This window comes from Ipomoea triloba, chromosome 1 (genome assembly GCF_003576645.1).
Source record: "Ipomoea triloba cultivar NCNSP0323 chromosome 1, ASM357664v1".
NCBI lineage: Eukaryota > Viridiplantae > Streptophyta > Magnoliopsida > Solanales > Convolvulaceae > Ipomoea > Ipomoea triloba.
This window is the reverse complement of record NC_044916.1, coordinates 30,439,066-30,456,391: the sequence shown is the minus strand read 5'-3', so window position 1 is coordinate 30,456,391 and position 17,326 is coordinate 30,439,066. Positions and strand designations below refer to the sequence as shown.

Genomic DNA, 17,326 nt, shown 5'->3' with positions numbered 1-17,326 from the left:
AATTTTGAGGAATGAGAGTCAAGACAGGCCAAGGAATGCTTTCAATTTCCGGTTAGGAATGGGGACGAGGACGGGAATACCTCTCTCTGCCCATTCCCCCGATTAATAATTGTTTGTATTATTTGTATTGTACTCCATATTTGGATATTATAGTGTTACATTTTGTAATTGTGTATTTATGTTTTTATTTGCATGAAAATTATTTGACATTTCGGTTATTATTGAGATTTGAAGAAGATTTAACTATTTTAATTAAGATTAAAATTTTAAAAAATTTACTTATATATTGTGAATTATACTAATTTGAGTATTATTTCATTAAAAAAATTAAAAATATTAGTTTGACTAAAGATTGTCGGGGGACGATGGGAATTTCCCCGCCCCAAAAAATTCTCCATGAAAATGGGGACAAAGAGTATACTCCCCTCCTTGTTTCCATCCCTCTATAATGTGCAATCCTTTGTTAATTTAATTCAATATAATTCATTCCATTGCAATATTCTATTACAACTCATACTTTAATTTTTCTAATAGTGAGTTCAACTTTAGTCCATTAGAGAGTCTACCTTCTAACCTTTTCTTACTTATGCTAGTCTTAAATAGTTCCAACGGTACTCAATAAAATAATTGTTCTCTTTATATAAAGAGAAATTTAAGGTTTGATCTTGAACCACTAGACAAAAATATATATAAGAGTAACGAATTAAATGCTGGTTAATAAACATTGCAACTTCTTTAATTGCAAACTTATTTTGATCAAAATGGTAGCAGCTGTCGGACAATGAAAGGGAATTAATTAGTAAGAAAACATTAATCAAATTACATATATGGTACAAAATGCAAGGTATCGGATGACTAAAGTAAACTTCAATAATATAATATTGTTACGTTCCTTATGAGCCACAAAATGCAAGTATAAGTATATATTCAATCAAACAATAATGTCCCTTTCTTTGCGCTGGTGTTTCAATGTGTGCATTAACTACCTTAGCTTTGCCACCCTCAAAATCAAGTCCAACCAGAATTGGTGGACTCCCTTCTGAAATCCCAGCTAGATCGACACACTGTATCTTGCCGGAGCCGCAGTCTCCGATCCGGTGACATATGAGAATTTACGGGTGAAATTATTAGAGAAGACGAAAATAACTAACCTTGATTTTTTAAAATGCATGGAAAGTATAAATGTATTTACACTTTTTATAGGAGGTTTTCTATTCTGAACCCTCCAACCTCATATACCTACAATTACATTAATAAGTCAGTGTTGTAGGTTCATTTTCACACTACTAATGCAAATACATCAATGTATTGATGGACATCAAATAGTTTCATTTTCACAATACTACTACATGTTTATTTTCACAAGTAATGCAACTACATTGTAATGTTAGTTGGGTCTCAAATAGGTTCATTAATGTAATGGAACACAACAATATATAAGTTCATTTTTAAAATACTAATGATTTATTTTTACAATACTAAAATGGCAAAAACATGTGTTAGACCGTCTAACTAATCATTGTCCGTGAGACGGGTCGGGCGGATCAAGATGAAAATGTAATACTTATACTCCAAAATATAATGCTAATTAGGAATAAAGTGTCTATTACTTATATAATGAGAAAGTGTAATACTTAAAAAAATGTAATAATTTCCCATATACGTAATAAACACTTTATTCCTTATTAATATTGCATTTTCCTTATCAAAAAAAAAATATTGCATTTTTCAATATTTTTATTATTATTATTATTATTAACACCGTGTTTGTTCTGAGGGAATTAATATATTATGTACCTACCAATTAACCTATTATTTACCTTCATTTATTTATATGCATATAATATGTTAACTTCATGCACATAATATAAATATCACTTTAAATCATGATGTCATTGATGTGAGGTGAGTCATCATTCATGGTATAATTTTTCTCATTTTCTAGTCGGACATGTAGAATTTGGATCGTTACTGTAGAAAATTATAACAGGCTGAAAAAATAGTTGGACCGGCCCATGGTTTGAGAATGTTTGGGATGCACATAAACAGGGAATTGAAATTGTTGTAGATATGTTTGAAATGGTAGTGTAGGGAAGGACAGTAGTCGTACATCGTACGCAGGGGAATTAGGATAAACTCGTAAAAGTGGGAAACATCGTTGGTGGCAATTCAATTCACATTTGAATGGGGGCACTAACGGAACGGCGTGGACCTTTCTCCATATCCTTCACCGCTTTTTACCATCCTCCGTACGCCTACTTTGATTCCCCATTTTTATGTATGTTGTTTTTCTTTATTTTTTTTTTATACAATAAGTTTCTCGTTTTAATAATCTCAACTCTCAAACTTCCAAAACTCATGCCTAAAGGCATTGTATAAGATAAACCACGAGTCACTGATTAATTCTTAATTTTCACCCTTGCTTGTTTTTCTTCACTCAGTAATGTAAACAATTTTATATTACTTAATATAATTAACAAAATCTAACATAGTGACATAACTTTGATAGCTTGAGTCTGCCAAACAAGCATGCATTATAGTACAAATTCAAGGGTCATGCGCCGTCAAGGCGATGGCACATGGCTGCCAATTTTTATGGCCCATTTAAAAAAAATTATGTGTAATATATTATTTTTATATTTGATAATTATTTTTTTAGATCTCATAGATTGGTATTAATTGTAATTGAAAATAAAATTTTGAAAGGACTTGGTGAATAATTTCGAATTTAAATATGCACAAAAATGTCACTTTTAAATTAAATATACACAATTATAATTTGATAATAATTATACAATAATAATATCATTATTATAATACTACTATAATAATCTTATTATTATAATAAATTATCAGTATCCTTCAAAAAATAATTACCAGTAAACAATTAAATTGAATTATAATTGAGTAAGAGTAATAATTTTATTCTCACTTGTCTGTCTTTTCTTTCGATCTTTCATAAAATTACAATTTCTCAACATGGAAAAAATATAAATAAATGGAAAAACAAAACTGTCATATAAAACTATAGAATTTTGACTTTTTTTGGAATTTGAGGGAAGGAATAACAAACATGCAATTGTGATATATAACACTAAAAAAAATAAAGAGCCTTTGATATATTTAATAAGTTTTAGAAAAAATCTAAATGAGGTTAAATAGCTAGTAAGTTGTACACAACAAAAAATTTGTGGTGGTCATTAATTTAGTCACGTAGTTTGCACGCTATTATTATTAAATAAATAATTACGGATGAGTGAATTCATCCATATGCTAGTAAGTTGTACACTATACATATAATAAAAAATTTCTATCAACGAAGAGTTATGTATCATTTTGCCTTGAGATGGCCGCCTCCTGTCCCCCTGCTAGTGGGGAATCCGCTCCCGGGTCGTCGCTCTGCTGCGTCTGGCCCGTCCTTATATATGCTAATAGGTTTTGTATAGCGCTACAAAACATAGCCAACTGGCTGTGTACAGTGCTAGAACACATAGCCATCTAGCACATTAAGTAACACCAACCGAAAAAATAAGCTTAGCGTATGTATTTTCACGCTTTGCTTAATGGACAACATGCACTACATGTGTCCACTTGACGAAAGATAATAGTGGACATCTTGTTTGCCTCTCTTTCCTTTTATTTATTTATTTTTTAATTTTCAATCGTTGAATATATAATGTTTTATATGCAATGTTTGTTTCATTATATCTCCTCAGAAAGCAATTTGCAACTCACAAATTGTAATATTTTATCAAGTGTATATTTTTTTTAGAATATTTATTATATTTCACTATTTGAATTTTCAATGTTATATTTGCTTAAATTTATATTTTAAAAGAGCACAAGAAATATATAGTTTAATTAAAATAATCTAAATTGGACTTTTGTTTGCAATGAGGAACTAATAAAAATTTTACAATTTCATGGAAAATAATAATTGAGAATAAGATAAGAATTTAATTATTGTTTGGTTGGTGAAAATACAATTATTTCAAATTTCAATTCTGTTTGGTTTACATTGAAATTGAAAATGAATAAGTATTAAGTATTAAGAATATCAAAATATACATGCATATTATATATAATTGAATTGCACAATTATAATTTGATAATAATTGTACAATAATAATATCATTATTATAATACTATTCTAATAATCTTATTGCTATAATAAATTATCAGTATCCTTCAAAAAAAAAATTATCACTAAACAATTAAATTGAATTGTAATTGAGTAAACGTAATAACTTTATCCTCACTTGTTTGTCTTTTCTTTCGATCTTTTATAAAATTACAATTTCTCAACATGGAAAAAATATAAATAAATGGAAAAACAAATCCTTCATATAAAACTATAGAATTTTGGCTTTTTTGGAATTTGAGGAAAGGAATAACAAACATGCAATTATGATATATAACATTAAAAAAATAAAGAGTCTTTGATATATTTAATAAGTTTTAAAATTTAAATGAGGTTAAATAGCTAGTAAGTTGTATACTACCAAAAATTTGTGTTGGTCATTAATTTAATCACGCAAAGTGCACGCTATTACTATTAAATAAATAATTATGGATGAGTGAATTTATCCATATGCTAGTAAGTTGTATACTATATATATAATAAAAAATTGCACTCAACGAAAAACTATGTATCATTTATTTTATTATGCTAATAGGTTGTGTATAGTGCTACAACACATAGCCAATTGGGTAACATATAACCAACTGGTTGTGTACAATGTTACAACACATCCAAATGGCACATTAAATATCACCCAACGGAAAAAATAAAATTAGCGTAATTTTCACGCTTTACTTGATAGACAACATGCGCTACATGTGTCCACTTGGCGAAAGACAATAGTTGACAACCTGTTTGTCACTGTCCCTCCTCCCTTTTATTTATTTTTAAATTTTTAACAGTTGAACATATTATATTTTATATGCAATGTTTGTTTCATTATATCTCCTCACAAAGCAATTTGCAACTCACAAATTGTACTCCATAATATTTTATAATTTTTATCAATTGTAAGTTTTCATAATCTTTACTACTACTTTGTTATAAGTTGAAAATACTTATTTTGATTATATTAAAAATAATCATTTTAATTTTATACCGACTATTAATGATTTAATATTTAAAAATTGTACTAAATATTTACTTATTTTAATTTTTGTGTTGGTCATTCATTTAATCATGCAATGTGCACATTATTAATATTAAATAAATAATTACGGATGAGTGAGTTCATGCATATGCTAGTAAGTTGTATACTATATATATAATAAATTTAGCGTATTTTTCACGCTTTACTTAACGAACAACATGCACTATATGTGTCCACCTGACGAAAGATAATAGTGGACAGCCTGTCTGTCACTGCCCCTCATTCATTTTATTTATTTATTTTTAAATTTTCAATCGTTGAATGTATCATATTTTATATGCAATGTTGGTTCCATGATATCTCCTCACAAAGTAATTTGCAACTCACAAATTGTAATATTTTATCAATTGTAAATTTCTATTTTTTTTTATATATTTCATTGAATTTATAGTTATTTGAATTCTCAATGTTATATTTGCTTGAATTTATATTTTAAAAGAGTACAAGAAATATATAGCTTAATTAAAATAATATAGATTGTACTTTTGTTTGCAATGAGGAACTATATGATACAAAAATTACAATGTCACGAGAAATGTATAATCGAGAATAAACTAGAATTCAAATTTTTATTTTTGAGTTGGTTAAAATCTAATTATATAAAATTTCAATTCCTATGTTGGTTTACATTGGAAATTGAAAATGAATAAGTACTAAGAATATCAGAATATACATGCATATTATTATTGATATTATTATAAAGTGAAATGAATTACACAATCTTTGATAACAATTATTATTCTTCCTATGTTGGTTTACATTAGAAATTGAAAATGAATAAGTACTAAGAATATCAGAATATACATGCATATTATTATTGATATTATTATAAAGTAAAATGAATTACACAATCTTTGATAATAACTATTCAATAATAATATCATTATTATAATACTATTATGATAATCTTATTACTATAATAAATTATTAGCAAAAAATTAAATTAAATTGTAATTGAGCAAGAATAATAATTTTGTTCTCATATGTCTAACTTCTTTCGAGCATTTATAAAATTACAATTTCTCAATATGAAAAAAATATAAATAATCATACAAAACTATGGAATTTTTTTCCTTGTTGGAATTTGAGGGAAGGAATACCAAAGATGCAATTATGGTATAAAATTAAAAAGAAAATAAAGAGTGTTGGATATTTTGAATAAGATTTAGAAAAAAATTAAATGAGGTTAAATGAGAATGAAAATATCTGTTACGGAGAGGAGAGCCCAAAATCCCAAAGTGACAGTAGCAGAAAAGTCATCTGCGAAACCCTGGCCGTTAGATATCTTCGAAAATGGATTACCCAATAGGAAGAGAGGCCCCACCGCCCACACAACTTCATCCGTTAAACCCCACCCCCCGAACGCACCCATAAACGTGGCACCTCCTCACTATATATCCAAGCCATCGCTAAAGAGGACTGTAAAAAATCTCTAGAGAGAGAGAGAGCAAGAGAGAGAGAGAGGTAGGGTTTGTGAGTGAGAAGAAAAAATGGCTGAGGAGAGTGAGCAACAGAGGATGAAGGGGTGCGTGAAGTGGTTCAGTGACCAGAAGGGTTTCGGCTTCATAACCCCCGACGACGGCAGCGAGGATCTGTTTGTTCACCAGTCCGGTATCAGATCTGAGGGTTTCCGCAGCCTCGCGGAAGGGGAGGCCGTGGAGTTCGAGGTTTCGTCCGGCGACGACGGCCGTACCAAGGCCGTTAACGTTACGGGCCCTGATGGAGCCCCCGTTCGCGGCGGCGGAGGCGGGGGAGGCGGCGGCGGTGGCCGTAGCGGCGGTGGAGGCGGTTATGGCTTTAACAGCGGAAGCAGGAGCGGCGGTGGCCGTTCCGGAGGCTACGGAGGCGGCGGCGGTGGCTACGGAGGCGGAGGCTACGGCGGCGGTGGCTATGGAGGCGGAGGCGGCGGATACGGAGGCGGTGGTTACGGTGGAGGAGGCGGCGGAGGCGGCCGCGGTGGAGGCTGTTTCAAATGTGGCGAGGAAGGTCACTTTGCTAGGGAGTGCACGCAGAGCGGAGGCGGAGGAGGCGGCGGTGGCCGTTACGGAGGAGGCGGCGGCGGAGGCGGAGGAGGTTGCTTCAGCTGTGGGGAGGATGGGCACTTTGCTCGTGACTGCCCAAACAGCAATCGCTAAACTATTTACCCAACAACAACCAACCCAGAGGGGGGAAAATGTGGACCTATCACATTTCATTCCTCTGTTCTATGCCTTTCATTTTGTTTTTGTGAACTGGGTGATGTTAAACCTTTCTCCATGAAAAAAAAACCCTAGCTAGCAACCTATCTTCTTTTTAAGTCTTTTTTTGCTGCTTATGCTCAGTAGTAGAAGTAATGAAAATTAATGTGTTTTGGGATTTGGAGTGTATTATCCTTGGTTGGTTATGGTTATGCATGAATCTTGAAATCTATTCTCTAGTCTTTAGTCTCTCCATATCACAATGATGAAGTGAAGTTACATATGGATTGCTGGTTTTTGGTTGTGTTGTGCTAGTCTAAAACTCTACTGGTCCGAAACAAAATTGAAAAGGACATTGAAGAAGGAAATTTCTTTTCAAACAGTGGGGACACATTGGGGGTTGAGTCCTTTGGGATGTTTTCATTTTCTGGTAAAAGTTTATGAATAGACTGGTTGAAAGTCATTCTTGGAGTCGACATTCATTTACGATGCATTGGAAAGTAGAATGAATAGTTATCTTGATTTGGCAATTTGATTTAGGCCCCTCAAATTGACCACTTCCCCCTCTTGTACTGATGTAACAATACAGTTGAGTGGTGTGTTTTGAAGTGAAATTTGGAACCTAATATCCTCCTACCAAGGCTGAATCAATATCTACTACTGTTTGTTACAGCCACCCACCCAGAGTTAATACACCTAACATCTTGCCATTTGGTTTGGTACAATGGTGGTGAGAGAGAGAGATGATGGGCTATAGGCTGTTTGTAACGGCGTTAAGCCCTTCATTGGTGGACAAAATGGTGGGGAAAAAGACATTCTTTGGTGGTTTCACTGTGGAGGGACAGGTGGTGGAGTTATTTTGTCTAGGAGGACGGTGAAATCCACCATTGGCAGGGGTGCTGTTACTGTATCCTCACTTAAAACTCAAAAGGTCCAAGTGGTGGTGGCCTTGCTTTTCTATAGGATTGCATCCCATTCCCGCTTCTATACTCGTAAGGATTGGATTCCAATCCCGCTATTATACTGAAGTTGTGAATTTTAAGGATTGCATTCCAATCCCGCTTCTATACTGAAGTCGTGAATCGTCGTAAGATGTGGCTCAACGGGTTGAGCTGACTCTCTTGCTTTTCTCCTCATAATGTAGTGACAAGATGGGCAGGTGGGTTTGGTTCAACTACCATTGTTTTTGCTGGGAAAAGGGTAGATGTCAGCCTCCTCCTCATATTCATTGCATGTTCAAACAATGCAATTGATGAATTGCAAACAAAAATAATCATACGAAACCGGATTTCGTTCCAACTTGTGACATTCATATCGTCTAGCAGGAATAGACTAGAAATCAAATGTTAATAACAATGGCACTCTTATTTTTGTGCTGCAAAATACTGTAAAAGTTCAGGTTAAAGGCACATGAATATGAAAATGAACTTGAGCAGTCTTGAATGTCAAGATAGTAGTTGATTGGAATGCTCAGATGTCAAGTAGAACCTCTGGAGACGTTTTTGAGCCTTAGTCACCTCACTATCCCACTCTGTTCTCCAAATCATATAGCACAAGGCAAGGGTCTCAGTGACCACCCCACAAATCATTCCAACCCATATACCCTAAACCAAACAATCAACAATAATATCATCACTTTGAGGCTAAACTATGATCTGAGAACAAAGAGAGCTACCATACATATTACATACCTTCACTTGAAGATTAGCTACATAGCCAAGCAAAGCACCAATGGGTATTCCAATAACATAAAAGCAAACCAGGTTTATAACTGCAACCGCGCTTTGTAAGCCTGCTCCAACAGCCACACCTGATATGATGATGGACAAAATTTAAGTGATCAAAATTGTCTGTGAAATGGATTCAGAACTTGTACATATACGCGAAAACTTGCCCGAGAGTACTGGGTAAATGCTGTTGAGTAATATAGAGAACGCGTTCAACACAGACAGGTCGGCCACAGCATCTGCAACTTCCTTTTCGTTGGTAAACAGGTATCCAATTTGGTTCCCAAACGCCAAGCACAGAGCCCAGAAGAATAATCCAATCAGAACTGAAGTTGTTAGGGTGACTTTAATGGAAAATTTTGTAGCCTTAGCATCCCCTCTTCCAAGTTCATTTGCAACGCGAACACTACAGATTGAATAAACCCAATACACAATTACAGACATATCTCGATAACCTTAAAAAAAACATTGATGGTAATCCTAGTTATGGCAACATACCAAGCAGCACCTAGGAAGCCCAGGCTAATCATGAATTCCCATGCATTTACATTAAGGCTGCAGAAGTGCAGAATGAGATTTAGTGAATAAGAGTCTTACTAGTGCAATAAAAATTCAAAAGAGAAAGAAACTAGCAGGGGAGTTAGTCCTTAATTACCAGATGGAGAAGGCTGATATGGCAACCTCTGCATTCTGCATATATCCAGCCAGTAAGACCAATATGGCATTGTACCATATCTCCAAACTAGAACAAAATTATGATTGTAAGTGACATTTGTGAAGTTAAGCTAAGAAATAGGAGTTAAGGGCAGATATATACCAAAGCATAAGTCCTGATGATATGGAGAGCTTCACAACAGGGAATATATCTTTGAAGGCAGCCATTGTAAATCCTTTCCATGTGTTTGGGCACCAGCCTCCAAGTATGTACACAAACTCGCCGATAACAATAAACCAGGACGATATGAGAATACCTACCATTGCACCTGGAACCCCAAACTCCAGCTTGTAAACTAGCAGCCAAGACAATGGAATGTGGATGATGAATTGAGCTATGGATAGCCAGGCAATAATCATGTTCTTTTGCTGTGCTTGTAGATACATCTGGATGGTCCAGCTAAATATGAAGCTGTAGTTGACAGGGATGAACCATAGAGAGATATATCCAGCAGAGGTTGCAATAGAGTCTTCCTGTCCAAGAAGTTTGAAGATTGGGGTGGCAAAGATGAAGAAGGGTTGCAAGAGTGTGAGTATGATTAACTCCACAACCCATGATCTCTGCAAATAAATGCCCATCATATGATAATGCCCAGCTCCATATGCTTGCCCACATAGAGTTTCTGTTGCACTCGACATTCCTATCTGCAATAAATCGACTCAAACCAAAAAGATCAATAGAATGTTCTGGCTTAGAGTTAAACTTATAACATTGTGATTATTACCAATATTCCGTTGATAAAGCGGACGGCCAGAATTTGAATAAGTGCATAACCAGCAAAATCAGCCTCACTGATATGGCCAACGAATGACTGTGTGACCACTAAGCTTCCGAATGAAGAGACTCTTGCGAGTATACTGGGTAAGGCAACCACCCATATCTTCTTGGATTCGTCGTATACTCTGCCTTTCAGATCATTTCCTGTCTTCTCTACTTCATGGGAAGCAAGCAACCTTTCACTTTCACTGCTCAAATTATCCATGCTTCTGTTCTATATTAAAAATGTACATTCAATACTAATATAATGTGCTTTTAGTATATTAAAAATGAATATTGCATTCATGATCACACAGCTATATGGTTAGCACTGTCAAAGCGGACCAGCTTGCCCCACTGCGGGCCTAACTCTTAGCGGGCTTTTGCGGGCCAGCCCGTTAGGCCTGCGGTCTAGGATTCATATAACCCTAATCGGCCCCGCAGGTTTTTTTTTTTTTTTTTTTTTTTTTTTTTTTTTTACTTTCATGTTAAATTATGTAAAAAACTATAAAAATGACAAGAATGACATATAAATAAATAAATAAATAAATAAATATATATATATATATATATAATTACATATAATTATATAAATATTAAATAATTAAATAATCCTAGATTAACAATCCTAAACCTATCTTAGTACTAATACCCTACACCTATCACAGTACTAAACTATTAATGATAATATATAGTGTAATAATCATAATATATAGCGTATTAAATTATATATTAGTACTAGTACTGTGAGTGTGTGATATGTTTAGGGTTGTTAATTTGAGGATATTTAATTATATATATATATATATATACACACAAAATAGGTATTTGGCCGGGGGGCCGACCCGCTCCAATAGGCCCGCATTTTTGCGGGCCTATTTTTTCATGACCCTAACCCGTCCCACCGCGGGCTTCGACCAACTTTGACAGCCCTATATATGGTCCACACAATAATTTGTCGTGAAATCGTTATTCCATGGACCATGATTCACACATTTGTGTGAACTATAAGTACAAAATACATTTTTAATATATTAAAAGTACATTATTTGATAATATATGAAAAATTATTTGTGTGGAACAATGCGTCTAAAATAATTGGTGGGTCTGATTCAAATTTCTTCTTAATCGTTGGAGTCTACTGATAGAAACCCAGTTGAAGAACTCACGTAACGTAATGCAATTCTATGAGGAAGAGGAATATTGTCAAATGGGCTAATATTAACTTTTGGGCTATATGGGGATATGGCTCCAAATTAAATTGAAATTCATCTGCAGTAGGAAATATTATTAAGGTTAATGGAAATACAAAATATGTTGTTGTAAGTATATGTATTAATAAGAGTTAATGCCGTATGGGGTCCTCCGAGTATAACGGTTTAGCTACGTTTAGTCCTAAACTTTCAAATTACCACCTATAATCCTTCGACTTTCAAATTGTTACCATCCGTGGTATAACTTATCACCCATGGTCCTTCAATTTTCAAAATTAGACCATCCATCGTCCTCTTGTAAGGACCATTGGTGGTTAAAATTTGATAGTTAAAGGACTATGTGGTTAAAATTTGATAGTTGAAGGAACTTGGGTGGTTAACTTGGATAACAGATAGTAATAATTTGAAAGTTAAAGGACCACTATTGGTAATTTGAAAGTTTAGGACTAAACGTGGCTAAATCACAATACTCGGAGGACCTTAGATGGTATTAACTCGTATTAATAAATTGTATATTTTAATTTCTTGCCTGTATAGTTGTATGTTGATAAGATATTTTTAAATTTATCATTCTTAATTTTTAGTTGTACAATTTTTGATAACAGAATTATTATTATTATTATTATTATTATTGTAAAATATTTTATAACATTTTAATATAATAATACTAATAATGATGATGGACATTTTGTTTTTATAGTATTATTATATTATATTATTATTATTATCTAATTTTGCCACATTACATCTCTCTCTCTCTCTCTCTTTCACACACACACACGTATATCAAAATTGGGTTCTCGTGCAATTGGGTGTGTCTCGTGCAGTTGTACGGTTAAATCTGTGCCATTTATTCAAAGGTCATCGAAATAAATGAATTGCCCATAATGAACATAAATTTAAAAAACGGGATGACATTATGATAATTTTACATATTTGTTGAAAGCTTTAGGTGTGCCATTTCAATACTTAAGGTGCATATCAGTTTTACGCTTGAAAACTTAAGGTGCTTAATTGTAAAGCTTTAAGGTGTGTGATTTTGTAGCGCTAGGTGCATATAAGTAGGGCCGGTCTTGAGGACGTGCGAGATGGACACCCCCGGGCCCAACGTTGGTAGGGCCCCAACTTTTTTTTTTTTTTTTTGATGAAGTTAATAAAATGGTAGGATATGCAAAGATTTGAATCCATGACTTCAAAATTATTTATTTTAAATCTATTTAACAATTACAACCATTTGATATACTTATCTCAGTTAATAGAAATATACTAACGAATGTTGAGTGAATGATATGATTTTTATTTTTTTTTGAGTTTTATTGACTCTGGGCACATGAGTGTGTACACCGGTGCCCGCTTAACCACAAGGTCTTTGGCTGAATGATATGATTTAACTCAACTAAAAATTTAAATTGATAATTAGACTCCAGATTGATGTTTATATATTATATATATATGCTCAACATTAACAACCTAGTGCATTCATCGTATCTTCTACGGCTTAAAATGTCGATCAATTCAGCTATCTCAACACCACCTTTGGTATATATAGTACTTTCATGTTGTTAATATGTACCCATTCTAGATAGGATTGTTAAAGAGATTGAACAACAATTACCTTAACATTAACAAACAAACATAAAACTTACGTCAATTATATAGAGACTGCTATACACCCACCCGGAGTTTCTGTTCTTCTTCTTCTGAAGCACCCAGCGCAGCAATGACCATGACAGGGAGAGAGAGAGAGGGTGTTTTAATGAATGACGTGAAATAGTGGAGCTCAACAACTAGTATTTATGGTAGATTTTCATAGCATGGTTTTAATTTCTTATTACGCATTATAATTTATGAAAAAATATAATTTGATTAATTCTTATAATACAATAGGTATAACTTTCATTCTATCTTGTACGGCTTAAAATGTCGGTCTAATCATCGATATATTTCAACGCCACGGGGAGCACGTGTTGTGTACTCAACTAATAACAGCAAAATGAGCAAGATAGTATGCACGAAGTAGTGGACTATAAAAGATAAGAGAGTAATTCATGCGAGCAAAGAAATTTAATTTCTTGATATCATGTGTTTTTATTGTGACTTTTTGTGTATTCTTGCGATATAAAATTTTATATCTGAAATAAATTAATACTTGTGTCTTATGTTATAGATTTATGTGTCTTGTGTTTTAAAATTTTGTGCCTATGAATACAAATTATGTAGTTAAATCAAATTTGAAAAATAAATAAATATATAACATGTGTATGTATTTTGTGTCTTGTGTTATGAAATTATGTACTTTACGAGTATGAATTATGTACGTGATCGTTTCAATCCAGGGTCCATATACTATGTGTTTTGTGCTGTGATTTTTTAATTTGTGTTTTGTCTTATAAAATTTTGTACCTTATGAGATTAATTTTTGTATCTTGTCGTTTCAATCTACAATCTATAATGCTATGTGGACCAATATCTATGATATAATTTAACTTTTTTGAGTTAAATGGCATAAATATATTTTTTGCGTAAGTTCTATAGCCTATTTGAACATTATTCATTTATTGTTTTATAGTCCGATTAGTACAAGGGTAACATACAATATGAAAATTACTTCTTGAAATTTAAATAGTTATGGACTTATGGTGTGAAATTCATCATTTTAGATTAATTTCATGAGCTAATAAATCACTCCAACCAACCAACCAACCGAGCATTGATGAGTGGAAGATATTATCCGTAGGCAAGGCAATAATCAATACCTATTTGGTAATCATTACTGACTGAGATTTAATTTTGACTGATCATTTGATGGAATCATAGTAAGTACGTATGGTAGGTAGAATAAAATAAATAATTCTATTGCATGTATTTTCAATCTTTATGTCGTCAAGTTGACTCTTTAATATATATGATACATAATGATAATATTTTTATTATGTATTTTTTTTAGTGACAATAAAAATCTACATTTATTATCTAAAAGTGTACACAAAGTAAATTTTGTTTCTGTATAATAGATTAATAGCGCACAAACTACACAGGAGTGGCAAATGACACTAAAAATATCTTGATCAACGAGTTCGACCAATAGAGCGTTGACAAGAATTTTCTTGTACAAAAATTATACTTCCTCGACTTGGCTACATCCAAGAAGTATTTTTAAAAAATACTGTCTATTGAACCAGTGTGCGAAACTTGTGCGGGCTCCAATTGAGTTTCTACTGTCATTTAAGGATGATTTTAGATGATATTTGATGCGGTACTACATTAATAAAAAAGTGATTTGAAGAAATGCTATTATTTATTACATTCATTAACTAATTTCACCGTAAATATAATTAATAATGTATGTTAAATAAATTACACTGCATCAACTCTCATAAAAAAAAATAATTAAACTTGAAATATTATGGTTACCAAACAACTCAATTGGAGTTGCCTTGATGTAACTACTCCTCAACATATGAATCATAACACAAAAACATACAGAAATTAAAGATGGTGTCGCAACCAACAAACAAATTATGATCCACACAATGTTGTGTGAAAGTATATTTTTAATATACTAAAAATATATTATTCGTGTACTAAATGTACATTATACAAAATAATGTATTTTTCATAAATATAATGTACATTTTTAAATTTTAATAAATAAAAATTACATTATTTGTATACTGAATGCACATTATTTGATCGTATGATTCACATAGCTATATGGCAGCAAGACAGTCACAAATTAAAGAGACTGACATTGTAAATAAATGAGCTCAACAACTTGTATTTATGGTAGACGTACTTTCGCATGGAAAAGTTCATTCTAATGGATTTGTAATCAACTTCTTATGGATTGGTTATATTTTGAAGAGTTGAGAAATGGAAAAACAATTAACAATTAGAAATAGATTATACAGAATAGTATTAGAGTAGCGACCTTAAAACTTTGTGTACTAACTCCTAATCGAATTCTGTAGGATTCATAAGTAGTGAAAGAAATCATTTGATCTAGTTTCAAAATAAATTATTATTTTAAATTTTTTATGTTGTAACAAATAGAACTTATACCTTATTTGTATTTTTTAACGTTAAACAAGTTATAAACTCTAAAATAAATTTTACCAAACAGAGCCTGATGTAAATCTTTATATTTTAATCTTTAGATATAAAAAATAAAAAAATGAAATTATTTATTATTAGCACGTGAAATATAAGCAATGTTAATTTTCAAAAAAAAAAAAAAGAAAAGAAAAAAAGCAATGCTATGTGATGGGTGAATTAAATGTGGTATGGACTGATTGATTGGTTGCAAAATGCCATTAAGAAGGATAATAGCTGGTAGGTAGAAAAGATGATAAGTGTTAGGGATGGTGTGGGGGAAGGAAGCTCTATGATGGATCGCTAAATCTATGGCCGTGAAGGAAGCTCTATGATGGATTAGGAGTCATCGTTTAAATAATGTGATAGTGGAGTTTGATTGTTTAAATTTTTGCTCTAATTTCAATTCTGTTTGTCAAGATTATTCGTATGTTGGTTTGTTGGTTAAGCAATGTCGTGAACTTGCTAGTGACATCGAGAACGTTGTTGTTCGCCCTGTCAAAAGGTCAGCGAATCATGTAACTCATGTGCTTGCACGACAACTGATTCTTCTTCTGTCCTTGGGCCTTGGGATGATTTTCCTCTTGATTGTATTTCAGTTTATTTTGATGATTTAATATAAGTTGAGTTGTTTTTGGTTTTCAAAAAAAAAGAGCATAACCACATTTTAGCTTGGTGTTTTTCTATGGATGTTTTTTCTTCTTTATAAAGATTTTAGAATGTTTGGCCATGCAAATACAGTGATATATGCCATGGTACTAGTGTACAAGTATTTGGGACTGTAGACCAGTTAAAGTATATTCTACAATTTACCTTATCCCCAATTTTCAGATACTAGAAAAGAACATGATATAAAAGTGGTAAAAAACAACAAACAACAAAGTTTGGGAAGAAAAAACAACAAAGTACATGAAAATTAATATATTAATAAATGTAAATGACATGTTAGGTAGTATAAATAAACACAAATGGCCAAAGATCTGGTGGTCTAGTGGCACCCGATGTCTCAGTTTACACTCTAACATGAAAGATGGGGGAGTGGGTTCGAGCCTTAGTGGGGTTCGAGCCTTAGTGGAGGCAACTGTTGACTCTTTGTGCTTCAGTAGGTTGAGAAAGTGGCTGTTCACACTTGTTTAGTTTAGTGATTAGAGTTCATCACCACCCTCGCTATGGGTCAGAGAAGGCTAGGCTATTGGAGAAACATCCTTCCCCCCGAGGGGGATTCTGGAGGGAAATGTTCCTTTCTTTCCTTTCCTCTTATGACTAAAATGAACGACTTTAATAAGAAGGTATGCACGAGCACTTGAATGATCGAATCTCTCGTTAGGACCTATCCTTGAGCGAAGGGCGTAAACTACGACAAATTATACTCTGAACCATGATCCACTTTGCATTGTGGACCCTGATTCAAAATGACATTCAGATTCAGATTATATAAATTGTAAACACATAATTTTTTAATTAGATCCATAAG

General features: G+C 32.9%; 2 protein-coding genes across 5 annotated transcripts; one reads left to right on the top strand and one right to left on the bottom strand.

Moving 5' to 3' along the window:
* The first annotated feature begins 6,582 nt into the window (after positions 1-6,582).
* LOC116001492 (glycine-rich protein 2) lies at positions 6,583-7,588 on the top strand. The gene has a single exon (XM_031241365.1). The coding sequence runs from the start codon at positions 6,662-6,664 to the stop codon at positions 7,304-7,306; it is 645 nt and encodes a 214-aa protein (XP_031097225.1). The 5' UTR covers positions 6,583-6,661; the 3' UTR covers positions 7,307-7,588.
* A 1,030-nt stretch (positions 7,589-8,618) lies between these two features.
* Positions 8,619-13,513, bottom strand: LOC116001466 (protein DETOXIFICATION 24-like). 4 transcript variants are annotated; one of them, XM_031241355.1, is made up of 8 exons: positions 13,407-13,513; positions 10,515-10,776; positions 9,893-10,434; positions 9,731-9,817; positions 9,574-9,630; positions 9,243-9,481; positions 9,040-9,158; positions 8,619-8,952 (listed from the first exon to the last, which is right to left on the bottom strand). In XM_031241355.1, exons 2-8 carry the CDS (start codon positions 10,770-10,772, stop codon positions 8,794-8,796), a joined length of 1,461 nt encoding a protein of 486 aa, XP_031097215.1. In that variant the 5' UTR covers positions 10,773-10,776; positions 13,407-13,513; the 3' UTR covers positions 8,619-8,793. The 4 variants fall into 4 exon arrangements, with proteins under 4 accessions (XP_031097215.1, XP_031097201.1, XP_031097209.1 ...); XM_031241341.1 differs by having other exon boundaries at positions 10,515-10,781; positions 13,438-13,504; XM_031241349.1 differs by having other exon boundaries at positions 10,515-10,781; positions 13,407-13,503.
* Between the last annotated feature and the right edge of the window lie 3,813 nt (positions 13,514-17,326).